General features: G+C 43.7%; 2 protein-coding genes across 5 annotated transcripts in view; both read right to left on the bottom strand.

Annotated features, from left to right (window-relative positions):
* Positions 1-770: 770 nt before the first annotated feature.
* Positions 771-9,794, bottom strand: LOC110513614 (annexin A2). The gene is made up of 13 exons (XM_021593387.2): positions 9,637-9,794; positions 4,966-5,032; positions 4,677-4,779; positions 4,404-4,498; positions 4,120-4,233; positions 3,468-3,558; positions 3,212-3,291; positions 2,694-2,753; positions 2,500-2,590; positions 2,304-2,399; positions 1,901-1,959; positions 1,553-1,663; positions 771-1,450 (listed from the first exon to the last, which is right to left on the bottom strand). The coding sequence occupies exons 2-13, from the start codon at positions 5,011-5,013 to the stop codon at positions 1,388-1,390; spliced, it is 1,011 nt and encodes a 336-aa protein (XP_021449062.2). The 5' UTR covers positions 5,014-5,032; positions 9,637-9,794; the 3' UTR covers positions 771-1,387.
* Positions 9,795-10,337: 543 nt separating this feature from the next.
* The window catches only part of arhgef2 (rho/rac guanine nucleotide exchange factor (GEF) 2), a 55,256-nt gene continuing 44,953 nt past the window's right edge, over positions 10,338-20,640 (bottom strand). For all 4 annotated transcript variants that reach the window (XM_036971927.1, XM_036971928.1, XM_021593382.2 and 1 more), the window contains 18 exons: positions 19,328-19,395; positions 19,136-19,199; positions 18,793-18,925; positions 18,425-18,678; positions 17,902-18,152; positions 17,530-17,655; positions 16,529-16,646; positions 16,059-16,307; positions 15,823-15,899; positions 15,438-15,610; positions 15,195-15,262; positions 14,834-15,025; positions 14,305-14,415; positions 14,122-14,180; positions 13,919-14,011; positions 13,392-13,784; positions 13,024-13,201; positions 10,338-11,882 (listed from right to left, as the gene is read on the bottom strand). In XM_036971927.1, coding sequence (XP_036827822.1) covers positions 11,821-11,882; positions 13,024-13,201; positions 13,392-13,784; positions 13,919-14,011; positions 14,122-14,180; positions 14,305-14,415; positions 14,834-15,025; positions 15,195-15,262; positions 15,438-15,610; positions 15,823-15,899; positions 16,059-16,307; positions 16,529-16,646; positions 17,530-17,655; positions 17,902-18,152; positions 18,425-18,678; positions 18,793-18,925; positions 19,136-19,199; positions 19,328-19,395 — 2,669 coding nt within the window. In that variant the 3' untranslated portion in view covers positions 10,338-11,820. The remainder of the gene's footprint in view (positions 11,883-13,023; positions 13,202-13,391; positions 13,785-13,918; positions 14,012-14,121; positions 14,181-14,304; positions 14,416-14,833; positions 15,026-15,194; positions 15,263-15,437; positions 15,611-15,822; positions 15,900-16,058; positions 16,308-16,528; positions 16,647-17,529; positions 17,656-17,901; positions 18,153-18,424; positions 18,679-18,792; positions 18,926-19,135; positions 19,200-19,327; positions 19,396-20,640) is intronic.

The following is a 20,640-nucleotide window of genomic DNA, read 5'->3' as shown; positions in this document are numbered from 1 at the left end:
AGGAAATCTGACAGGCTAAGGTACAGGCAGGGAATAGGCAAAAGGTGTCATTAGTGAGGCAGGCAAAAACTATCATACACGGGCACATTACATTATGGGAAAAACAGAGCTCCGAATAGAAGTGTGTCACAAAACAAACAATACCTCACAATAATGGGGTGCAAAGAACTGAACTAAATAGTGTGTGATATTGACATACAGGTGTGTGAATTGGTGATCAGAATTCAGGTAATTGGGATCTGTAGAGTGAGCTGCATTCAGGGGATCTATGTGTTTGAGAGTGTGAGCTGGAAAGTGGGGTGGAAAGTGAGCTGCGTTCAGGGGATCTACGTGTTTCAGAGTGTGAGTTGGAAGTAGATGTTACAATCACATCTGATTAAAACCGATTGAATCAGGTGACACCTCTTGTGGAGCTTCGGAGTGGCAACATCATAATTGGGGGGGCGGGGTGCCTTGTCTATATAATGGTAGGGGAAACACTGCCATAGGATGAAAGTGCTTCTATTTTTACTGATTGACAATCCATAGGCCCAGCCAGCCCTTGGTCATGGTGGGAGGGTGGGTAATGGTGGGGAGGGGATGAGGGGATGAGGGGAGTCTGAGATGCTAACTATGAGATGCTTGAGGGATATTAATACTTCCTGGCTGACATTGACCTGGGATTAGGACAAACAGAGGGAGAGAGACACTTAGAATATGAAGCGCCTGGGCCCTGTTCCCCACCAACTCGCACACACACTAGATGATATTCATAGAAGTAGAAACAAAGGTGTGAGATGTTTGAAATTCGTTTACTTTAAGGCAAATTACCACTTCATAATAGTTAGCACTATGGGTGTAATAGACTTGGTCAAATTATGGCAAAATGTGCTGAAATATCAAAGACGTGTAAATTGTTTAATGGAGTGACACAATACCAGTTATTAGGTTACAACAACGGAAATAATATGTACTTGTCACAGATCCCTCCAGAACTGTCATTACGCACACCTGGTCACTATTCCCAGTTGATTAGTAATTGTATAAGTGTGCCCTTTGTTCACCATTGTCCTGTCGTTTATTGTTCCAATGTCCGTTGGTCGTGTGAGTACCTGTGCTGTGTTGTTTTGGATTTCGTGCCACGTATATTGTGCAGATGATTACGGGTCTCGTCCCGTGTGATAATCATTGTGTGATTGTGTCTTTATTCAAGGTACTCCTCGCTCTTTTGTTTGGGTCTCAACCCTGTGTTTTGTATAGTGTTTGTTTGGTCGCCGTCGCCGTGCCTGTACATGGCACGCTGTAATTTGGATAAATAAAAAACCCTATTACGCATTCCTGCACCTGTCTTCTGATCCCATTATACCAGTGTGACAATACTGTGTGTAGGTTAAAAGGAATTCTTCCTTTACAGGTCTTCAGATCGACACAAGGCTAGGAGAGCCTGCTGCATCTCCCCTTTGTATTCTTTCTGTGGGTGTGAGAGAGTGGGACGTAGTTATGACAGAGTTACAAACTACAAACCTTCCAGAATGAGTATTCAATGTATTGGTGTGGGTGCATATGTTTTCACCTGCAATGTAGAGTAGAGTGAAATGTTGGTCAGTTTGCGATACTCGATTCTCACACAGAGGAGGTCCTCTTCACTGTGGCTGATAAGAATCCCCTGCACTAAACTGCCTTTCTGCAGGACACATACACAATAAACATACACAATTTGAATGAACCTGGTTTACAGAAGACTCTGCCTCAAGACCTGACACAAAGGCACAGAAATCGATAGTCTTACAAGATTGCAATGCTCACTACACTTGCCAACTACACCTCACAGCACAACACGAATAGTCATGTAGCCAGTGTGAGTCTGGAGTAGTCATAGTAACAGAATGTGGAGTAGACCATCATATGAAATTAAACTTACCTTAATGTTGCTGTGTAGCCGCTGGGCCAGGAACAAAGGAATGCTTGGGATGGAGCCAACTACAGATGGAAAGAATCAATAAATACTGTTAATGAATGTTTGTCATACTGTCACAAACACACATGAGCATTTGAAGAAGTTGAAAGTTAGTCTAGCACAGAGCAATTGTGGGGCGGCAGGTAACCTAATGGTTAGAGAGTTGGACTAGTAACTGAAAGGTTGCAAGATCGACTCCCAGAGCTGACAAGGTAAAAATCTGTCGTTCTGCCCCTGAACAAGGAAGTTAACCAACTGTTCCTAGGCCGTCATTGAAAATAAGAATTTGTTCTTAACTGACTTGCCTAGTTAAATAAAGGTAAAATACAAACAAACAACAAAATAATTGAACAAGGCTATGTCTTACCCAGAGTGCGGAAGCCAAGCCTCAGGTCCCCAGAGAAGTGACTCTGTACTGTTTTATCCACAGTCTCCCCTCTCAGATCCTCCAACCTGGATAGCACTGAGAGATAGAGAGTGTGGAGGGTGGTAATGGCGGCTACAGCCATACTAGGGCTAGGAAGAGAGACAGCGAACGGATAAAAGAGAGATTTGTTTGTTACCTCTGTTGAGATGGTTTGAGTCTCTCGTAGTTAACACCTGAATCCAGGGGGCTGGGTCCTTTTTCTTACCATTCACAGCATCATTTAGAGCCTACACACACAAACACACACACACACACAAAGGATATCAAGAGTACTGCCTAATTGGAGGAACTTTCTGGAGGTAATTTGGGGCTTTGAAGAAGAACACTCACCTTAACATCCTGGTCAATGAGCTGATAATCAACCATCTCCTTTGAATTCAGCTCCTCCTTCTGTTGGTATTGAAGCACAAATGGCACCTTTCAATTAGTTCAAATTAGGACATTATTTTTCACTGACTGAACTATACAGCTTACTCTGTGCAGGGGGGTGAAAACTTGACACGGCACGCTAACTTACTATGCCTATATAGCATTCCCTCTTAGAAAAAAAGGGTTCCAAAGGGGTTTTTCGGCTGTCCCCAGAAGAGAACCCTTTTGGTTGTAGGTAGAACCCTTTTTGAGTTTCATGTAAAAACCCTCTGTGGAAAGGGTTCTACCTGGAACTGAAAGTGTTCTACATGGAACCAAAAAGGGTTCTTCAAACGGTTCTCCTATGGGGACAGCCGAAGAACCCATTTAGGTTCTAGATAGCACCTTTTTTTTCTTAGTGAACTCTACGTAGATTGCAATATTGAGACAACCAAGTCTAAGACCGGAACGAGAATCTGCTAAAAGAAGAGTGGCAGTACCTTGAGTATGGCCAGTACCAGCTTAGTGAAGTCTTTACTAGTCTCACTGATAAGATCATTCTCCAAGTAACGTCCAAACTCTGTTAACAAAGCAGAATAAGACTACAGTAGGGAACTCTGTGTGTGTGTGTGTGTGTGTGTGTGTGTGTATATATATGTGTATGTGCGTGCGTGTGTGTGTGTGTGTGTGTGTGTGTGTGTTTATGCAAATATTTGCAAGAGTGCATGTGTGTTACTCAAAGACAGTAATTCTCACCCTGTTTGTAGGCAATAGTGGCATCTTTAAGCTGCTGTGGTGATTTGGTACACAACACAGCCAATAGACTCTCTTCGTCTGTACCAATACCCTGAAGCAAACAATTGCACATTTAAAGTGATTCGTTCCAGTGATGTAGCCAAGTCACTAAATCTTGAGTCCAAGTGAAGTCCCAAATCCCTAGTGTTCGAGTCCGAGTCGAAGTCTAAGTCCTTTATACTCGAGTCACGAGTCACTTGGTGTGCTAACAGTAGCTGTCAAACCATTTTTTAAAGTTAAATATCATTACAGTGTTGCACATTTGTAAGGCTAAATAGATAATACAGCTATCTAACATTTGATGTTGTTAAATTATGCAAATGAGAGATTTTCTGACAACAAAGTCACAACTGGCCAAGTCCAAGTCACCACTGGTCGAGTTCGAGTTGAGTCACGAGTCATGAAAATCGTGACTTGAGTCTGAGTCAAGTCCGAGTCCTGGGCTTGAGTACTACAACACTGATTCATTGACACACACACCATACACAAAGACCCACACATTCATTCAAACCACATTACTGTACATACAGCAATTACACACCTAAAAATACAATTAACATATATTACATGTTTATTACAATGATCATTGAAATAACAGGTGATCTGCTCTCACCTCCATGGACTGTCTGAGGCGATGGGCGTCAAACTGAGAGGGGGTCATCATCAGCCCCAGCATGAGTTGCTCCAGCCCCCCTGACAGAGCTTTCTTCAGGGCAGGACACAACTCCTACAGAGGAGGGGTAGATAGAGACTGTTGGGCTGGGTTCCAATGCCATATATCACATCCCTTCCCACAGTCCCCTTATAGATGTAAAAGTAGTCAATAGGTAGGCTGACAGATCCACAAGTGTTAGGCTGACAGATCCACATAGTGTTTCAAACAGTATTGATAGTTACCTTCTGTGTGAGGTTATGGTAGGACTCCGCGATGCTCTGTCTCTGAGCATTGTTTCGATTGGTCAAGATTCTCACCAGAGTGTTCACGTCACTGGCTAATACATTCACACACACACACATATTTTGAATGCCTCATCCAATATGTATGTATAATATTAACTACTTCAAACATTCACACTATCAGATTGATGAATTTCTTAGGCAACAAATTGTTTTCAATGAGCTATGGTAGTGATTTACTTCATTAGCGGACATTCCATCCTTGAATAGTACCTTTGCTCTCCAAGGCAGTTTGAATTTCGCGGGCATCCTTCTCTGAGTTGAAGTTGGGGAAGGGTCGCACAGTGCCCAGTGTACCCCACCACATCGCATGAGACTGGACAAGACAGGGGAGAGAGGGGTGGTGTCACTGAGTCACTACAGTAAACCTCTATCACTGACATTTACTGTCTAGGTTCCGTCATGTTGCGTTTAGCCATTCTATCTTTTTAGTTTAGTGCAGATGAAGGAGAGGAGATGAGGAGAAAGTTTCTTCAGACTAAGGAGATGTTGGTTCACTTACATTTGCTTTGGGAGAGGTATTATGCATAGACTTCAGCAGAGCTTCCATGATGGGAGTGACAGAGTAACTAAAATTGAGATTAGTCATAATTAGTGTTGGGGTTATTTGACATGTAATATATACAGTTGAAGTCGGAGGTTTACATTTAATACATTTAAACTCAGTTTTTCACAATTCCTGACATTTAATCCCAGTGAAGATTCCCTGTTTTAGGTCAGTTAGGATCACCACTTTATTTTAAGAATGTGACATGTCAGAATAATAGAAGAGAGAATGATTTATTTCAGCTTTTATTTCTTTCATCACATTCCCAGTGGGTCAGAAGTTGACATACACTCAATTAGTATTTGGTAGAAGGCCTTTTAAATTGTTTAACTTGGGTCAAATTTTTTGTGTAGCCTTCCACAAGCTTCCCACAGTAAGTTGGGTGAATTTTGGCCCATTCCTCCTGACAGAGCTAGTGTAACTGAGTCAGGTTTGTAGGCCTCCTTGCTCGCATATGCTTTTTCAGTTCTGGCCACAAATTTTCTATAGAATTGAGGGCAGGGCTTTGTGATGGACACTCCAATACCTTGACTTTGTTGTCCTTGAGCCATTTTGCCACAACTTTGGAAGTATGCTTGGGGTCATTGTCCATTTGGAAGACCCATTTGCGACCAAGCTTTAACTTCCTGACTGATGTCTTGAGATGTTGCTTCAATATTTCCACATAATTTTCCTACCTCATGATGCCATCTATTTTGTGAAGTGCACCAGTCCCTCCTGCAGCAAAGCACCCACACAACATGATGCTTCCACCCTTGTGCTTCATGGTTGGGATGGTGTTCTTCGGCTTGCAAGCCTTCCCCTTTTTCCTCCGAACATAACGATGGTCATTATGGCCAAACAGTTCTATTTTTGTTTCATCAGACCAAAGGACATTTCTCCAAAAAGTACAATCTTTGTCCCCATGTGCAAAACGTACTCTGGCTTTTTTATAGCGGTTTTGGAGCAGTGGCTTCTTCCTTGCTGAGCAGCCTTTCAGGTTATGTCGATATAGGACTCGTTATACTGTGGATATAGATACTTTGTACCTGTTTCCTCCAGCATCTTCACAAGGTCCTTTGCTGTTGTTCTGGGATTGATTTGCACTTTTTGCACCAAAGTACGTTCATCTCTAGAAGACAGAACTCATCTCCATCCTGAGCGGTACGAGGGCTGCGTGGTCTCATGGTGTTTATACTTGTGTACTATTGCTTGTACAGATGAGCGTGGTACCTTCAGACGTTTGGAAATTGCTCCCAAGGATGAACCAGACTTGTGGAGGTCTACAATTGTTTTTCTGAGGTCTTGGCTGATTCCTTTTGATTTTCCCATGATGTCAAGCAAAGAGGAACTGAGTTTGAAGGTAGGCTTTGAAATACATCCACAGGTACACCTCCAATTGACTCAAATGTTGTCAATTAGCCTATCAGTAGCTTCTAAAGCCATTACATAATTTTCTGGAATTGTCCAAGCTGTTTGAAGGCACAGTCAACTTAGTGTATGTAAACTTCTGACCCACTGGAATTGTGATACAGTGAAATATAAGTGAAATAATCAGTAAACTGTAAATCATCTGTAAACAATTGTTGGAAAAATGACATGTGTCATGCACAAAGTAGATGTCTTAACCGACTTGCCAAAACTATAGTTTGTTAACAAGAAATTTGTGGAGTGAAAAACGAGTTCTAATGACTCCAACCTAAGTGTATGTAAACTTCCGACTTCAACTGTATATAAAATATGTATACAAATATTTCAAATGTGAAATTATATATAATAAAACAGGTTGTTTGAATCCTGATGCAGATTGGTTGTTAGTGTAACAGTTAAACTTTAGTCTGCCCCCTCAGTTAGGGTCACCACTTTATTTTAAGAACCCGGGCTCGAACCAGAAACTTTTTGCTCGTATCAACCACAGTCACCCACGAAGATTCGTTACCCATCGCTCCACAAAAGACGCGGAACAACTACTTCTAGGTCTCATAGCTAGTGACGTCACCGACTGAAACACTATTCGCGTGCACCACCGGTAACTAGCTAGCCATTTCACATCGGCCACATTAGCAGGGATTTATTCATGATAATTCCCGGATGCCATGATAACAAAATTCAGATTCACGTTTCAATGCGAATCCACTGTCCCGCAGTCCAGTTGTCCAACTCTGCATTGATACATTTACCATTGATAAATCAGGTACCCAAACTACAGACATGAGATATTTTATGCAATATAAATATTGTCTTCATGTATCAATTCACAAACAAATCAATGATTACCAAAGGAAAGGAGGGAGGAAATAGAAAGAGTTTTTGAACAGGGCCACAATGGTCGGTGAAGTCCATCCAATATACTTTACTTCATTGCCCTCTAGTGTCGCAAGCGTACGGAAGGGTATTAGGAATAAGTGAAGAGAACTGGTGATACTTGTATTATTATTTTTTTTTACTATAGTATTTTTTTTAAGTGGAATATTTCGAGAATAAAATGGCAATATTTCGAGAATAAAGTCGAAATTAAATTTCGAAAATTAAGTGGCAATATTTTGAGAATAATGTCTCAGTGACTCCCTGTTGCTGTGCGTGCCACCATTGAATTGCCCGCAGTTAGATGACCTGGTGAAACTATACTTTAGAATTGGCTTTAGTAACAAGGAAATCCTTTCTCTTTTAGCACATAAAAAACATATTATTATAAGTAGGCCAACCCCCTGTCATGGACCGTGCATAGCAACGGGGCAGAGTTTTGGGTAAAGCCCCGTCTGCGACAGTAATTTTACGTTCCATTATTATAATCTAACAACCAACAGGTCTAGCCTCCAGCCTCTATAAAGTGAACAAGTTGTAGCCTAAATTGGCGGTATAGCTGAGACAAATAGCCTATAACGGAGATGATGTCTCTGTTTTGGGATATGCATTCTTCATTCCTCCCATCATTGAAAACATCACGGATAGATGGATAGTGAAAGGAGATATTATGCTAGGCTACCAAACAAGTAATGTCAGATCAGTGATTATTTCTATATAGCCTATTATAATGTATCTAATAGGCCTATATTTAGACAAATGACTATTTCTAGAAAGGAAGAATCCAACCATGAATATATTCAAACAGTGCCTCAGATTAGCTGGTTTGCATGTGTAACAGTATAACTTTAGACCGTCCCCTCGCCCATACCCGGGCGCGAACCAGGGACCCTCTGCACTCATCAACAACAGGAAGCATCGCTCCCATCACTCAAGGGGAACCACTACTTGAAGGTCTCTGAGCAAGTGACGTCACCGATTTGAAACGCTATTTAGCGCGCACCACCGCGCACCGCGCACCACCAGCCGTTTCACATCCGTTACACATGCATGAGATGTCCTTGAGTTGCCTCCTCCCACAGACACTTGCGTAAAACCTTGGCTTCATTGTCCATTCCTCCCGCAGCCGTTGGATAGGCCTATCATTTACTTTTCACTTGCCCACTATAAGATTACGGTACTCTAATGGGCCGCTATAGACTTATAGTTTGCTGGAAATAGCGGTGTTGTAGCGAATTTGGAGAGCAGTTTGATATTGGACACAGACACACGCATAGCCCCCGGTACCCAGGATCCCAATACAATTCGTTTTATTGAGTGTGATACTGTAGCCTACTAGCTTATCGTTAGAAATATGGTTGTCATAAGGAGGAAATAGTACCATTAGTAAAGCACCATGTATAAAGTCGTTAATAGTTCCCATTATGCACAGATTTTTGCAAGGTTTTCCCCTAGGCTACGCAGCAGAACGTAGCGAATTCGGAGAGCAGACTATAGGGACTCAACCCCAGTTCTCTTCGCGTTTAGTGACAGTGCCAAGAAAGTTGTTTTGTTTCTCATAATGCACCATGGATTCTGAAGTGTATGCATAGTCTGAAAGAGGCAGAGGGATACTTGGCGTGTGTGTGTGCGTGCTTGTTCGTGCGAGTTATTAGATCATTAGATTGATACGAGTGTGACAGTGACGCCTGTTTGAACCAGTGCATTATAATTAAATTGATGGCCATTTGTTTGTTTTGCCCCGACTTTTTACCGCCCACACACACACCTGCATGCCTCTACACCAAACCCACCGCACTTAACCAAATCCCCTACATTAATCTTGAAATACAACTGCGACGTTATTCTATAAATATTGCCACTTTATTCACGAAATTTTGCCACTATTCTATAAATATTTTTTACAACTTTTTTTAAAGTACTAGCTTGCAAAACAAATATAATCCAAGTAACGCAACCCCTTGCTCTTTGTTTTCTTCACTTGGACCTAATACTCTTCTATACAAATTAAATGTCGGCGTTGTGTCATTTCTGCTTGCGTATCACAAAACTCAACATCTGGCCAGAGCAAGAAAATAGTCCCCCGACCTGACTCTACAGACTAAAGTCCTCTCGTCACTGGTGATGTTGCCCACAACAGTCTAGCCCACCACTAATTCCTGAGATTCCTCCATGTGAAAAAACGCAGGGAAACCATTTTTTTTTTTGTGTGGCTTACCACCATATCGTTTTCCAAAATTAAACACAATTACGAACTGCAGAAATCAAAGATTTATATTGTTAAAAAATATATATTTCCCCAACAATGTATGCCATTATACAGCATAATGAAATGAAACGCACCTGATAGTCCCGTTTCGTATCCGCTTGACAGGAGAGGTCTCTGAAATGACTTGACGTTTTAGTCTATTTCTAAGACAACAGGGTGTGGCTGCTGCCGGACAGATAGGATATGGCTATGCTGGACTTGAAGCACTCGCTCATTTATTTTATAACCATGGGCGTGTCTCTATTGATAGGTAGGCTATCTTGGCTGTAGAAATTCCTGGCTATGGACTCCCTTACAAAAAAACTCACATGATTTCACATGTGGAAAATCACATGATTTCACATTCCATTTCAAATGTGAAAACGTGTTTTTGGAACACTTCACATATGATCACGTTTTCACATGGGTAGTTTCACATGTTGTCACATTAACTTCACATAAGATCACATGAAAGCATGTGTTTTTGGAACACATTCATGTGTTCACATGTGACATTTCTGTGGTTTTTCCTTAAGTGCAATAAGCCTACCTGGCCATTAGTTCAGTTCACCGATCTGATAGGAAATGGATCAAACCTGGAGTAAAACCAATACATGGTAAGATAGATGGAGCTATAATAAAATCACTTGTGTATCCAGTACTTTCTAGTGGAAAGTTGGATATCAGACACACTGTCACACACACACGGAATGTTGCACACCTGTCAGATGGCGGCCCTCTCCCAACAAACACACACACACGCACGCACGCGCGCCAAGAACAACTTCCAAGACACTAGATTTCTGTAAGATTTATAAACAGCACACAAAATTAAAATAATTGTAAGTCAAATAAAAATAATAAAAAGACAAAATTACAATATTAACGTTAAAAAGTCATTTTCTTTTTTCAGAACAGATCAAATATTTATACAAATACTTCTTATAGAATATATGTAACATATAAAGAAGAAAAAAACGTTTTTTTTTAATGTAGTTCAAACAAGGAAACACCCTTTGAATCCAGTCAAATAATTTACATTCCTACATAATACAGTCGCTTCATGGTTAAGGGGTGAGCTCAAAGACAGTCAGAAAAATGTTGCACTTTTTGTTAAAGGAGGTTTTGGTTGGTGTCAATGTTGCTGGTGGAGTTGGCTGGTAGCAACAGTTTATCATCCTAAAAACCATATGGGTGAAATACATTAGAGACGATCAAAGTCAATTCCACCGGCAAATCTGAACTCACGATTAAGTACAGTGTAAACCACGTTTTAGTAGTTCAATTTAGTAGTTCATGTATGAAACATACAACTGAAGATTATAATAGAGGTGAAAATATCCCAGGTACAGTCAAGTCAGATTAGTCAATCCTTATTCTAAGGATGCAATTCTTTATCCTAATTAATATGTCAATTATGTTGTTTTTTGGTTCAGTGTGGTTCTTCTGTGTGTATCCTCCAAAAGTCAGAACAGTTCATTGCAACCTCCCCTCCCCATTTTTATAAAATATTCAGTATAAAACCCCTCATGGTGGCTCACTACTGATGTCTTCCTAGAAAAAAGAAACAATTTGGTTTATGAAAAGCACAATAGTTTTCAAGTGTTTGTGTTCAAGGAGTGAGGGTGAGAGTTGATTAATACCCACACATTTTTTAAACAATGATATAGAGCATATGTACACCCTCCTTTTCTGTCCCGCCCTCCCCCTTTTCTGTCCCGCCCTCCCCCTTTTCCTGTCCCGCCCTCCTTTACTGGTCTAAGTTCAGTTTCAAATCAGTCAGCTCCACCACCACAGACAAACCAGGTCTGTAGAGAGGTGACACTAAATGTACAACAATGACAGGCAGTTACAGTACAGAATAGTTCCAACTGGTATCAGCAGACACCTATAGATCAACAGTCCACCATTAGAATTCCATTGTTGTTACGAACAACTCCTCCTCTTCACCCCCAATCCCTCTCTGTTATTAGTCATCCTTGTTTTGAAAAGGGAAAGAAGAAACGAAGAGTGGGATTGGAAAAATGGGTTCAATCCCGAGGATGAAGCTTTTAACATAACATTAGAAAAACATATAACATCTCCGAACTAACCTATACCATGATACAATACACAATTCCTGGGTAGGCTTTCTATGCCAAAGAAAGACAAATAGATGGAATCACTGAAGATAAGTTCTATCAGGTCTGGTTGGTTGGAGGTTGAGAATATGTTGGTCCAGCTCTCAAGTCCTGTTTTCTGGTTTGCGTATCCAGTTTGAGGTCAATGTTAACTCGGAATCAGCCTTTGGATTCCTGAGCTTCCGGTCCGCACTCGCTCTCCTCCGGGATATCCTGGAGATCTGAGGAGGTCATTGAAGGTTATTGATATGAATAAACATGTTATTAATATGTTTGATAATGTTTGAATAATGTGTTGATCAAAACAGGACTAGCTAGCTCAGTAATGTAAATAGAGGTTCCAATCGAGATGCGACTGGAGGAGTACTGTTATGTACACTGAGTTACCAGACAGTGACTGATACAGTAAGGACTGTGGACAGAGGGAGTTAAATATTGTCAGAGGTATCCACCCTTTAAGCACACAGAAAGAACGAATGGGGAGAGGTGCATTGATTAAGTGAGTAAGAAGGGCATAAAAAACAGTGACTGTCTCTCAACACTCTTAATGTCGCCTCTAAACCTACCATATACTGTACGATCAAAGTTGTATGAAAATGTATGAAAAGTGTGGAAAAGTAAAGAGTGGAGAGGACAGAGCGCTATTATTGACTATCAACAAGCAGCCATTAAGAGCGAGCAGAGAGATAGAGGGAGGGCAGAGAGATAGAGGGAGGGCAGAGAGATAGAGGGAGGGCAGAGAGATAGAGGGAGGGCAGAGAGATTGAGGGAGAGCAGAGAGATAGAGGGAGGGCAGAGAGATAGAGGGAGGGCAGGACATGGTGCACAAAACTCTGTCTGCTCTAGAAACAGCTGAGAAATCGGTGCCAAACAGATAGATAGAGATATGACGTGGAGACACACCTTCAACATGCAGAGGTAGAGAGTGAGAAATATGGCAGAGCTGAAAGAACATAAGTATGTGTGTGTGACATGGTAAACTAGGTGTGATACGGTTAAAGGTCAGAAATGTGTAAAGATTAGTTGTCATGGACACCATAGGGATTTTTTGGGGATTCCATGGATTTGGCCAATTCCAAAGTTATCGAATCATAGACCTCTTTATTCAACTGATTACACCCTACCAATGACTAATACCTTAGTGGCCCTAGACATTCCTTCCATCTGAATTTTTTACTCCACATACATACAAACTTATACATATAAACAACAACTTCGACGCACACAAACAACAACTACATCTCATCTGCCCAGACCAGCATGCTCACACCTCCATCCCTAGTGCCTGCATTACTGTTTTCCCTTAGATTTTCCAATTACTCTCAATACAGGAAAGATACACACTGTGGGTCAATTACTCACCTCTTGGACTGTCAGAGCGTGGTGAAACCTTCACTACATCCGCCTCATCCTCTTCCTCCGACTCCTCCTCCTCACTGCCTTCCTGTACGCCGTCCAATTGGTCCACTGGTTCCTGACAGGCCAATGGCGCGACAGGGCTGGGCTCGCCATCACCACTTCCTCTTCTTTTAGCAGGAGCCTAGTAAAGGAGAAAAGCCATCATATCCTGTTTGAGCTCACCTACAGATCAACCACTAATGCTTCTTGAATGGCTTAGTGATTCAGACATTTGGGGTGAGGACTGTAAGTCTACCTAAACCCAAACACACTCGACCCCAAACTCCCACACTTGACATGCACAAACCTCTGCCAGATGTTACTTTGCTCACCTGCTCTAAGGCTGTAACATCCACCACAATGTCTTCGTTGCTGACTCTGCTGCCTCTCCTGCCCCTCCTTCCCCTCCTGCCCTTATTGTCCCTGATCTGCTGCTCCAGCTGAGCCCTGGTCCTCTCGCTGTCCCTCAGCCTGGCCTCCAGGGGGCGCAGCCTCACCACCTCCTCCTGCAGCAGATCATGCTGCTTCTGGAGCATGGCCATCTCCCCCATGGCTGCCACCATGCCCGCATCCAGACCTGTGTCACGTGACATGGAACGGCACAGCCTGGGGAAGGAGTTTGGAGGAGTGGGGGTGGGGGTGGGAGTGGAGGAACCTGAGGAGGCAGGGCCAGTGCCCTCATGGAGGCGGAGCTCGAGGACAGAGTCTTGGTGAATGACGGCGGCCTGGGAGAGGGAGAGGGAGAGAGGAAGGAGAGAGAGTGAGTTTTGAATCTAGGTTGGAGCTGGGGTGTAAGGGAAGGACCACCTATGCAATACAAAATGCCTCAAATGGATTCCAGTGGGTCATTCAGCCTCACCTGTAGAGAGTGGAGATGAGCACTGAGGTTCACAAGCCTCTGACACACCTCCTCATTTAGGGGTCTGTCCTGTAGCTGGTTACCATTTCTGTCCTGAAACACCCACAAAACATGAAGTCATTATAAACTGATTATGTATTACAGTCACAGTTGTGGCTTATGTGTATGTTATCCAACCCTAAGGCACAGTCATCCTCTCTCACCTTGGACGCTGGACTTCCTTTCATTTCATGAGTCCCGTTGACGGAGATCGAATCTCCATCTGTAAATGAGGGGGCAGAAGGAGAGAGAAAGTGAGCTGATTGGTAAGTGAGAGCTGAAACACTGTGGAAACCAACCTCCACCATCTCCCAGTGGTAAATAAAAGACAAAGCAAAACCACTCACTGCTCACTGGCGCCCCTTTGTGGTTCTGGTCATCATTGGTACCGTTGGTGCTACCGTTGGACTTGGGAAGCTCTATGTTGGAGCCCAGCAGCAACTCACTCAGCCTGTCAACTGATGAAAGGAGGGAAGGAGAGGGAATTAAAAAAGAAAAAGAGGCATAGCCACAGTAATACCACAATGTAACATAGTCCTAGTAACTGAACAACACTACACCCAGGGGTTAATAACGGGGGTTTCGCTAGTGATCTCAGATTGACTTCTGAGAGGCTATGACTAGCTGATACTCATACTCTTATAGGGTGCTCATTATTTAGTTACACCTCTCTATCTGCAGTGCTAAGCTCTGGGTTAGGTCTCATTTAATACCTGCCTCTCTGTAAGACGGTACTAACACTCACCTTACCCTCTATGGCGCTGACCTAGGATGATCCAACCCTACACCAGCCTCTCACCTCACTATTAGGTGGTGAAAAGTCAAACTGACCGGAGATCAAGAATTAGAATGAAGGTAAATTCTACATTCCCTTACCCTCTGAGATGGCGTCGGTGAGTAGGTATTCCGCCTGGGGTGCGTAGGGGGTGTCGGCCCGGAAGATGTTCCTAGAGTTGGTGGGGGGCGTGACCTCCTGACCCCCACCGGTGACCTCAGCCAGGTCAGAGAACAGAGTCACTCTCTCCTGGAGGAGCTCCAGCACCTCCCTGTCCTTCTGCTGGATGTCAGCTAGAAACACATTTGAGTCAGTAAGATGCATCTTCAGGTCTAAAACAACTGAATATTCAGAACGTTGAGGATGTTGTCTATAAAGGGTAGATAAATAGACAAGTGTAGCACAGGACTGATATAGAAAGAGAAGGGTGGAGGAGTGTGAGGAGAGGAGAAGAGGTTGTACCTCTGAGTCGGCGTAGTAAGGCCTTGTCCTCTGTCTCTATAAGGGGGAAGTCCTCTCTGGACGGACAGCTGGAGGGAGGGAGAGAGAGTGAGGAGAAGGTGAGGTATGGTCAGAATAAGGATAATGCCGGGGCATAAGGAAGGACCCCTAGGATTCCATTAAGGATAATAGAGAATTCTCAAAATTGAAATCGGCAGTGGTCTGAATGAGTTGAGTAGGTTTGTAAGTATTACAGTAGCTGACCTGCTGACTGTCTGCTGTATGAGTCTCATCCAGTTGTTCCTGTCGTCTCGTGAGGCGCCATGCAGCTCGTACATCTCTGGGGGGGTGGAGTCACTGATCAGAAACATCCCTCGCTCCTGATTGGCTATGTCCCTCACGATCAGGTTCTTCAGAGACAACACTGCAGGCTTGTCCTAAGAGAGAGAGAGATAGATATAAAGAGACAGAAAAGGGGGAAGAGGTTAGCTCTGTGATATAACACTAAGACTAAATAAAGTTAGATGTGTGCAAAGGCAAAGACAGAAGCAATGGAGGACCTGCTGAACAAAAGTCAGAAAGCAGAATAGATGAGTAGAGAGGAGAGGAGGATGAGTCAGATGAGTGGAAAGGAGAGGGACAGACTTACTATGCATGGGAAGAAATACTTCTGGTCTTTCTCTTGCATGAACACCAGAATGTCTGTCATCAGCAGGACCTGCACGTCTACATAGACACACAGAGTGGAACATTGTTAAAGATACATAGTGTGCACCCTCGTTTCTCTACACGTATTCTGTAGATACACAAACAATCATACCCCCTTTATCTCTCTTCCTCTACCTCTTTCTCTCTCAGATACACACACTCATACTCCCTCCCTACCTTTGAGTCTGGATCCTTGCGTCTTCCACAGCAGCGTGCCCTCGTGGAGGAGAGTCCTGCGGAGCAGCTCCCCTCCCCTGAACACCCCTCCTCCCCTGACCTCCGCCTGGGCCCGGGGGTCCAATCTGGCCCTGATCTCCTGGAGCCTCTGGGTCCGCTCCAGCTCTGCCACCTGCTGGTCCACAGAGCTCAACAAGTCCCGGATCAGAGACAGGGACTGGGCTAGGGACTGGGCTTCCTCTTCACTGCCTGTTGGGGGATGATGATGATGAGGAGTGTCTTGAGGTCAGTTGTATTCAAAAGCATTTAAGTTGTTTATGGTTATTCTACTGCTGTGTATGTAGTGATTATTCAGTTCTTGTATTTTTTTTGTCTTCTCCCTGAGCTGTAGTGGCTGTTCTGTGTTCAGCTTTTATGCTGTGTGAGTATACTCAATAAGCTTCTATAGCTGTTCTGGGGTCAGGTCTTACCCTTGGTGTTGTCCAGGATGCGTTGGATGAGGACAGGGTATTTGGTGATGCGTTGAGTCACCAGCAGGATGCACTCCTGGATGCCATGGCGACGCAGCAGGGGCCCCCGGCTTACCCTCTGATTATGGGATGGATGAGATTTAATACCACTTACTATATATTAAGCAATAAGGCCCGAGGAGGTGTGGTACATGGCCAACAAAGCCCCAAGGTGCCTTACTGATATAATAAAATTCAATTGGACATAAAACAAGTATTTGTGCTCCATACCCTTGTTTTATAATATTCTATAATTACCACTTTGGCATTAAATGTAATAACACTACTAATTTGAATGTGTAAAGTGAAAGAAAGGTATAGATTCATCGATAGGGGCTGAAGCCCAGGAGAAATCCCATTTTAGAGAATCTCAAATATAAAATATATTTAGATTTGTTTAACACTTTTTTGGTTACTACATGATTCCATATGTGTTATTTCATAGTTTTGATGTCTTCACTTGTATTCTACAATGTAGAAAATAGTATTTTTTTTAAATAAGAAAAACCCTTGAATGAGTAGGTGTGTCCAAACTTTTGACTGGCACTGTAAATGGCAGTAAAGATATGTTAATTCATGGGCATTCCATAGGGGCGTGATTGGACCACAAAGTTAGGACACTTATGAAGGTTTTGAGGCCTTGTGACGAGTGTTAGTTAGGTAATAAAGCAGGAATAACTTGTTCATGACTCCTTTTTGAATAGAACATCTACAATGTGATAGTTGTTTCTACCATTCAGTGTTATCTGTTCAGCACTCCTCCTAGCTAAGACATGAGACACCCCTCAGCTGGCACCTCCTGACACGGACTGCTGAGCTCACACACACACAGCACACATTTTAAGCATGCTCTTGGGCCTTCTCCCCTTCTCTGTACCTCTGACTCTTCTCCCTCCCTGTGACCCCTCTCTCTCTCACTCACTCACTCACTCACTCACTCACTCACTCACTCACTCACTCACCCGTATGAAGTGCTGAAACCTCTTGTCTCTGGCCAGCAGTTCCTTGTACAGTTTCACAGCTTTGGGGTGGCGGCTGCAAAACTCAGCATAGGCTTTCCTCATCTCATCTGCACACTGACCTGAGAACTGAACACACACAATGGGTATCCACTCAGTCAGTGTGTCTGTGCATGTGTGTATAATATGTTTAGATTATGCATATGTTCGTTGGGTGTTTAGTATGAATGCATTCTAATGTTAAGGGATGGCAAAGTTGGTACATGCGTCTAGGGTTCTGTGTGTGTGATTGTGGATGTGTGTGTGTGATTGTGGATGTGTGTGTGTGGGTGTCTGTCCTTACGTCTGAGTGTGTGTGCCCAGTGTGTTTCCTACCTGTTCAGTCAGTATATCCCCCAGTTGGTTGATAGTGAAGTTGGTACCGCTACCGGGGGCCAGGCTGTGTGTGCGTCGTGTCATAAGCTGGGAAAGGAAGTGCGTGTGTAGCGCCATCAGCTGCTCCAGACAGGGGAAGACAGCGTGCGCCACGCCCGGCTCCAGCAGTACCTCGTCCAGCATGCCCTGCCGGAACACCCCCTCCATGATCCGCAGGGTTCTCACGTGGTGGAACTCTGTCTGGATCAGCTCTGAGAGGGGCACAGAGAGGAGAACAGACAGAGTTATGGACACAGTACCTTTACATAACACACACACACAGAGACAGAGAGAAGAAAGGGATAGAGAGAGAGAAAGAGATAGGAATAGAAAGGAATATAGCGAGAGAGAGAGAGCAACAGAAAACGAGAGCAAGAGAGAGCGTGACAGAAAGCGAGAGCAAGATAGAGAGAGAAGAAGAGAGAGGGAGAGAGAGAGAGAGAGAGAAAGTGAGAGAAAGAGTGAGGAAGAGAGGTGTTCTCACCATAGATGACGTCCTGTCTCTTGATGACGTCTTTGCGGTGCGTCTGCAGGTAGGAGGGGTCTACGGCCCGGCTCCACGAGTCAGCCTCAAAGTCCTTCCCCTCCCTCTCCAGCTCCTCCAACATGGCAGCATAGTACACCTCCCCCTCGTCGTTGAGGGACTCCATTGACATGGCTCTGTTTCTGAAGTTCAGGGAGTCTGTGGACTGAGACAGGATCCTCCGCAGCCCCAACGGTGAGTCGTCATTCAGATTCCTGGAAACACATTTTTGAACACAACAGTTACACAACGTTTCAAACAACTTCACATCAGCGCCCTACTCGCATATATGTAAACCAACTGATGACTCTACACAGCAGCCTGCTCACCCTGCGAGGTTTTGTGTGGAGACACTCTTGGAGAGGGAGAGGCCAGAGCGGACACGGCGGGAGCCCAGCAGGGACTGACGGAGACTGTCGGACGGGTAGATGGCTGAGCTGGGCCGCTCCTTCATCATAGGGGCTGGAGAAAGAGACAAGGGGTTCAATTGAACTTTTCCTGTCCAAAAGGATTTAAATCCATATGATGCAGTCAATACTACATCCATATGGCAGTGGCATAGACCAGCCAACAGGGGGCAGCACCACTATATTCACATGCAGACAGGAGGCATTAATTGCGAAAGAAGGAGAGGAAATAAGATAGAAGTTGTTGAGGAAAAGAGATACTGACTTTTGGTCCTTAGAGCTACGTTCTGCAGCGCGGAGTTGTTCCTCACCAGGGCTAGCTTCTGTTGCTGCAAAACACACAGAGAAAACACGTTCAGACCAATGTCTCATCCAACAGTCAACTTCTCAAAGAATAAAGGCTTTGCTTTTCATAAGTAAAAAAAAACGTTCCTTTCCCCTCTCTCCCCTCTCTTACCTTCTGTTTCATCTTGGCACAGTTGGCCAGTGTGTCTCGACAGCGGTTGTGGATGGTGACATTGCAGGCTGCAACACAGAAACACAAAGATCAATTTCCCCGACACTCCACAATATCTGCATATGCACTGTTGATAAGAACGGTACCTAACTTCATGAAATCACAAGACTATTTTTAGAGCACTGGTCATTACGGTCACGATGCGTTGCTTACAGAGTCATACACATGACTGGTGAAAGCTTATGAAAGGTGCCAACTCTTTCTGTTCAACATAGGGTTATCAATGACACATTGTACATTTGATACTGGCACTGACTCGAATTTCATGTGACAAATAACCCTTGAAACCTATGCTTTCCAACACCAAGTAAAATGTTATCACTGTTATTAAATCACTCCTATGTTTCAAAACACCCCTTCTCCCCTCCTCTCTTCCCCCAGCTTTACTCTCTCTTCATTGTTAGAGGGGCTCCACTTCCTGGTACATGTTTTCTTGACAGGAAGCTCTCCTGGAATGGCGGTGGGAGGTTGAAGGGATGTCTGAGGCAGGTTATCGGTGTGTGTGTGTGTGTGTGTGTGTTCTGAGTCCTGGGAGTGTTGTTGTGTCAATATGAAACGACATAGAAGTGTTTATGAGAGTTCTTGCCCACTACACAGGGTTGTCTTTGTTGTAAGAGCAGCCCAAAGCTAGACACACACACACAGAGAGAAAGCAGAATCTCCCTTATAAAACTCTACATATTCCTTTACTTTAGTCTTTCCCATGTCTCTGCCCAAATTACACATTTGCTACCAAAGCAGGCTAAATACAGCCAAAACACTTGTCAGAAGTTGCTTTGCTTTGGTGGGGTGCATTTCCTTGGTGCCGTTCCTATTTTCAACCAATAGTTTCCACGCATATGAGAGGGAACACAGGGCTAAAAATACACTATTTTCAGGGTGTGTTCTCCATAAAAGCCAACATTTTACAGAGCATGGACTCAGCTAACATGCTTTCTACTTAAACCTCAGAATGAGAGGCACACTGTGACTCATTCATCGCTCAAACTCTCACAACACATGCAGACCCTTACACACACACACACACACACACACACACACACACTACAAACGATTTAAACATACTCAAAGCTACTCACACACCACTCCTTACGGAAGGACAAACACATCCAGTAGATAATGTTCCGATGCTAAAACAAACAAACTAGGCCCCTTGCTCACTAAACCAACATGGCTGCCTTCTCCAAGTACTGTTAGACCCTTCCCCTAAAGCTCAACATCGCTGCTCGGAAACTAGACTGGAGACCCAACAA

The sequence above is a fragment of the Oncorhynchus mykiss genome, chromosome 3, assembly GCF_013265735.2.
Source record: "Oncorhynchus mykiss isolate Arlee chromosome 3, USDA_OmykA_1.1, whole genome shotgun sequence".
NCBI lineage: Eukaryota > Metazoa > Chordata > Actinopteri > Salmoniformes > Salmonidae > Oncorhynchus > Oncorhynchus mykiss.
Note: the sequence above shows the minus strand (reverse complement) of the source record. Positions and strands in the feature narration are given on the sequence as shown.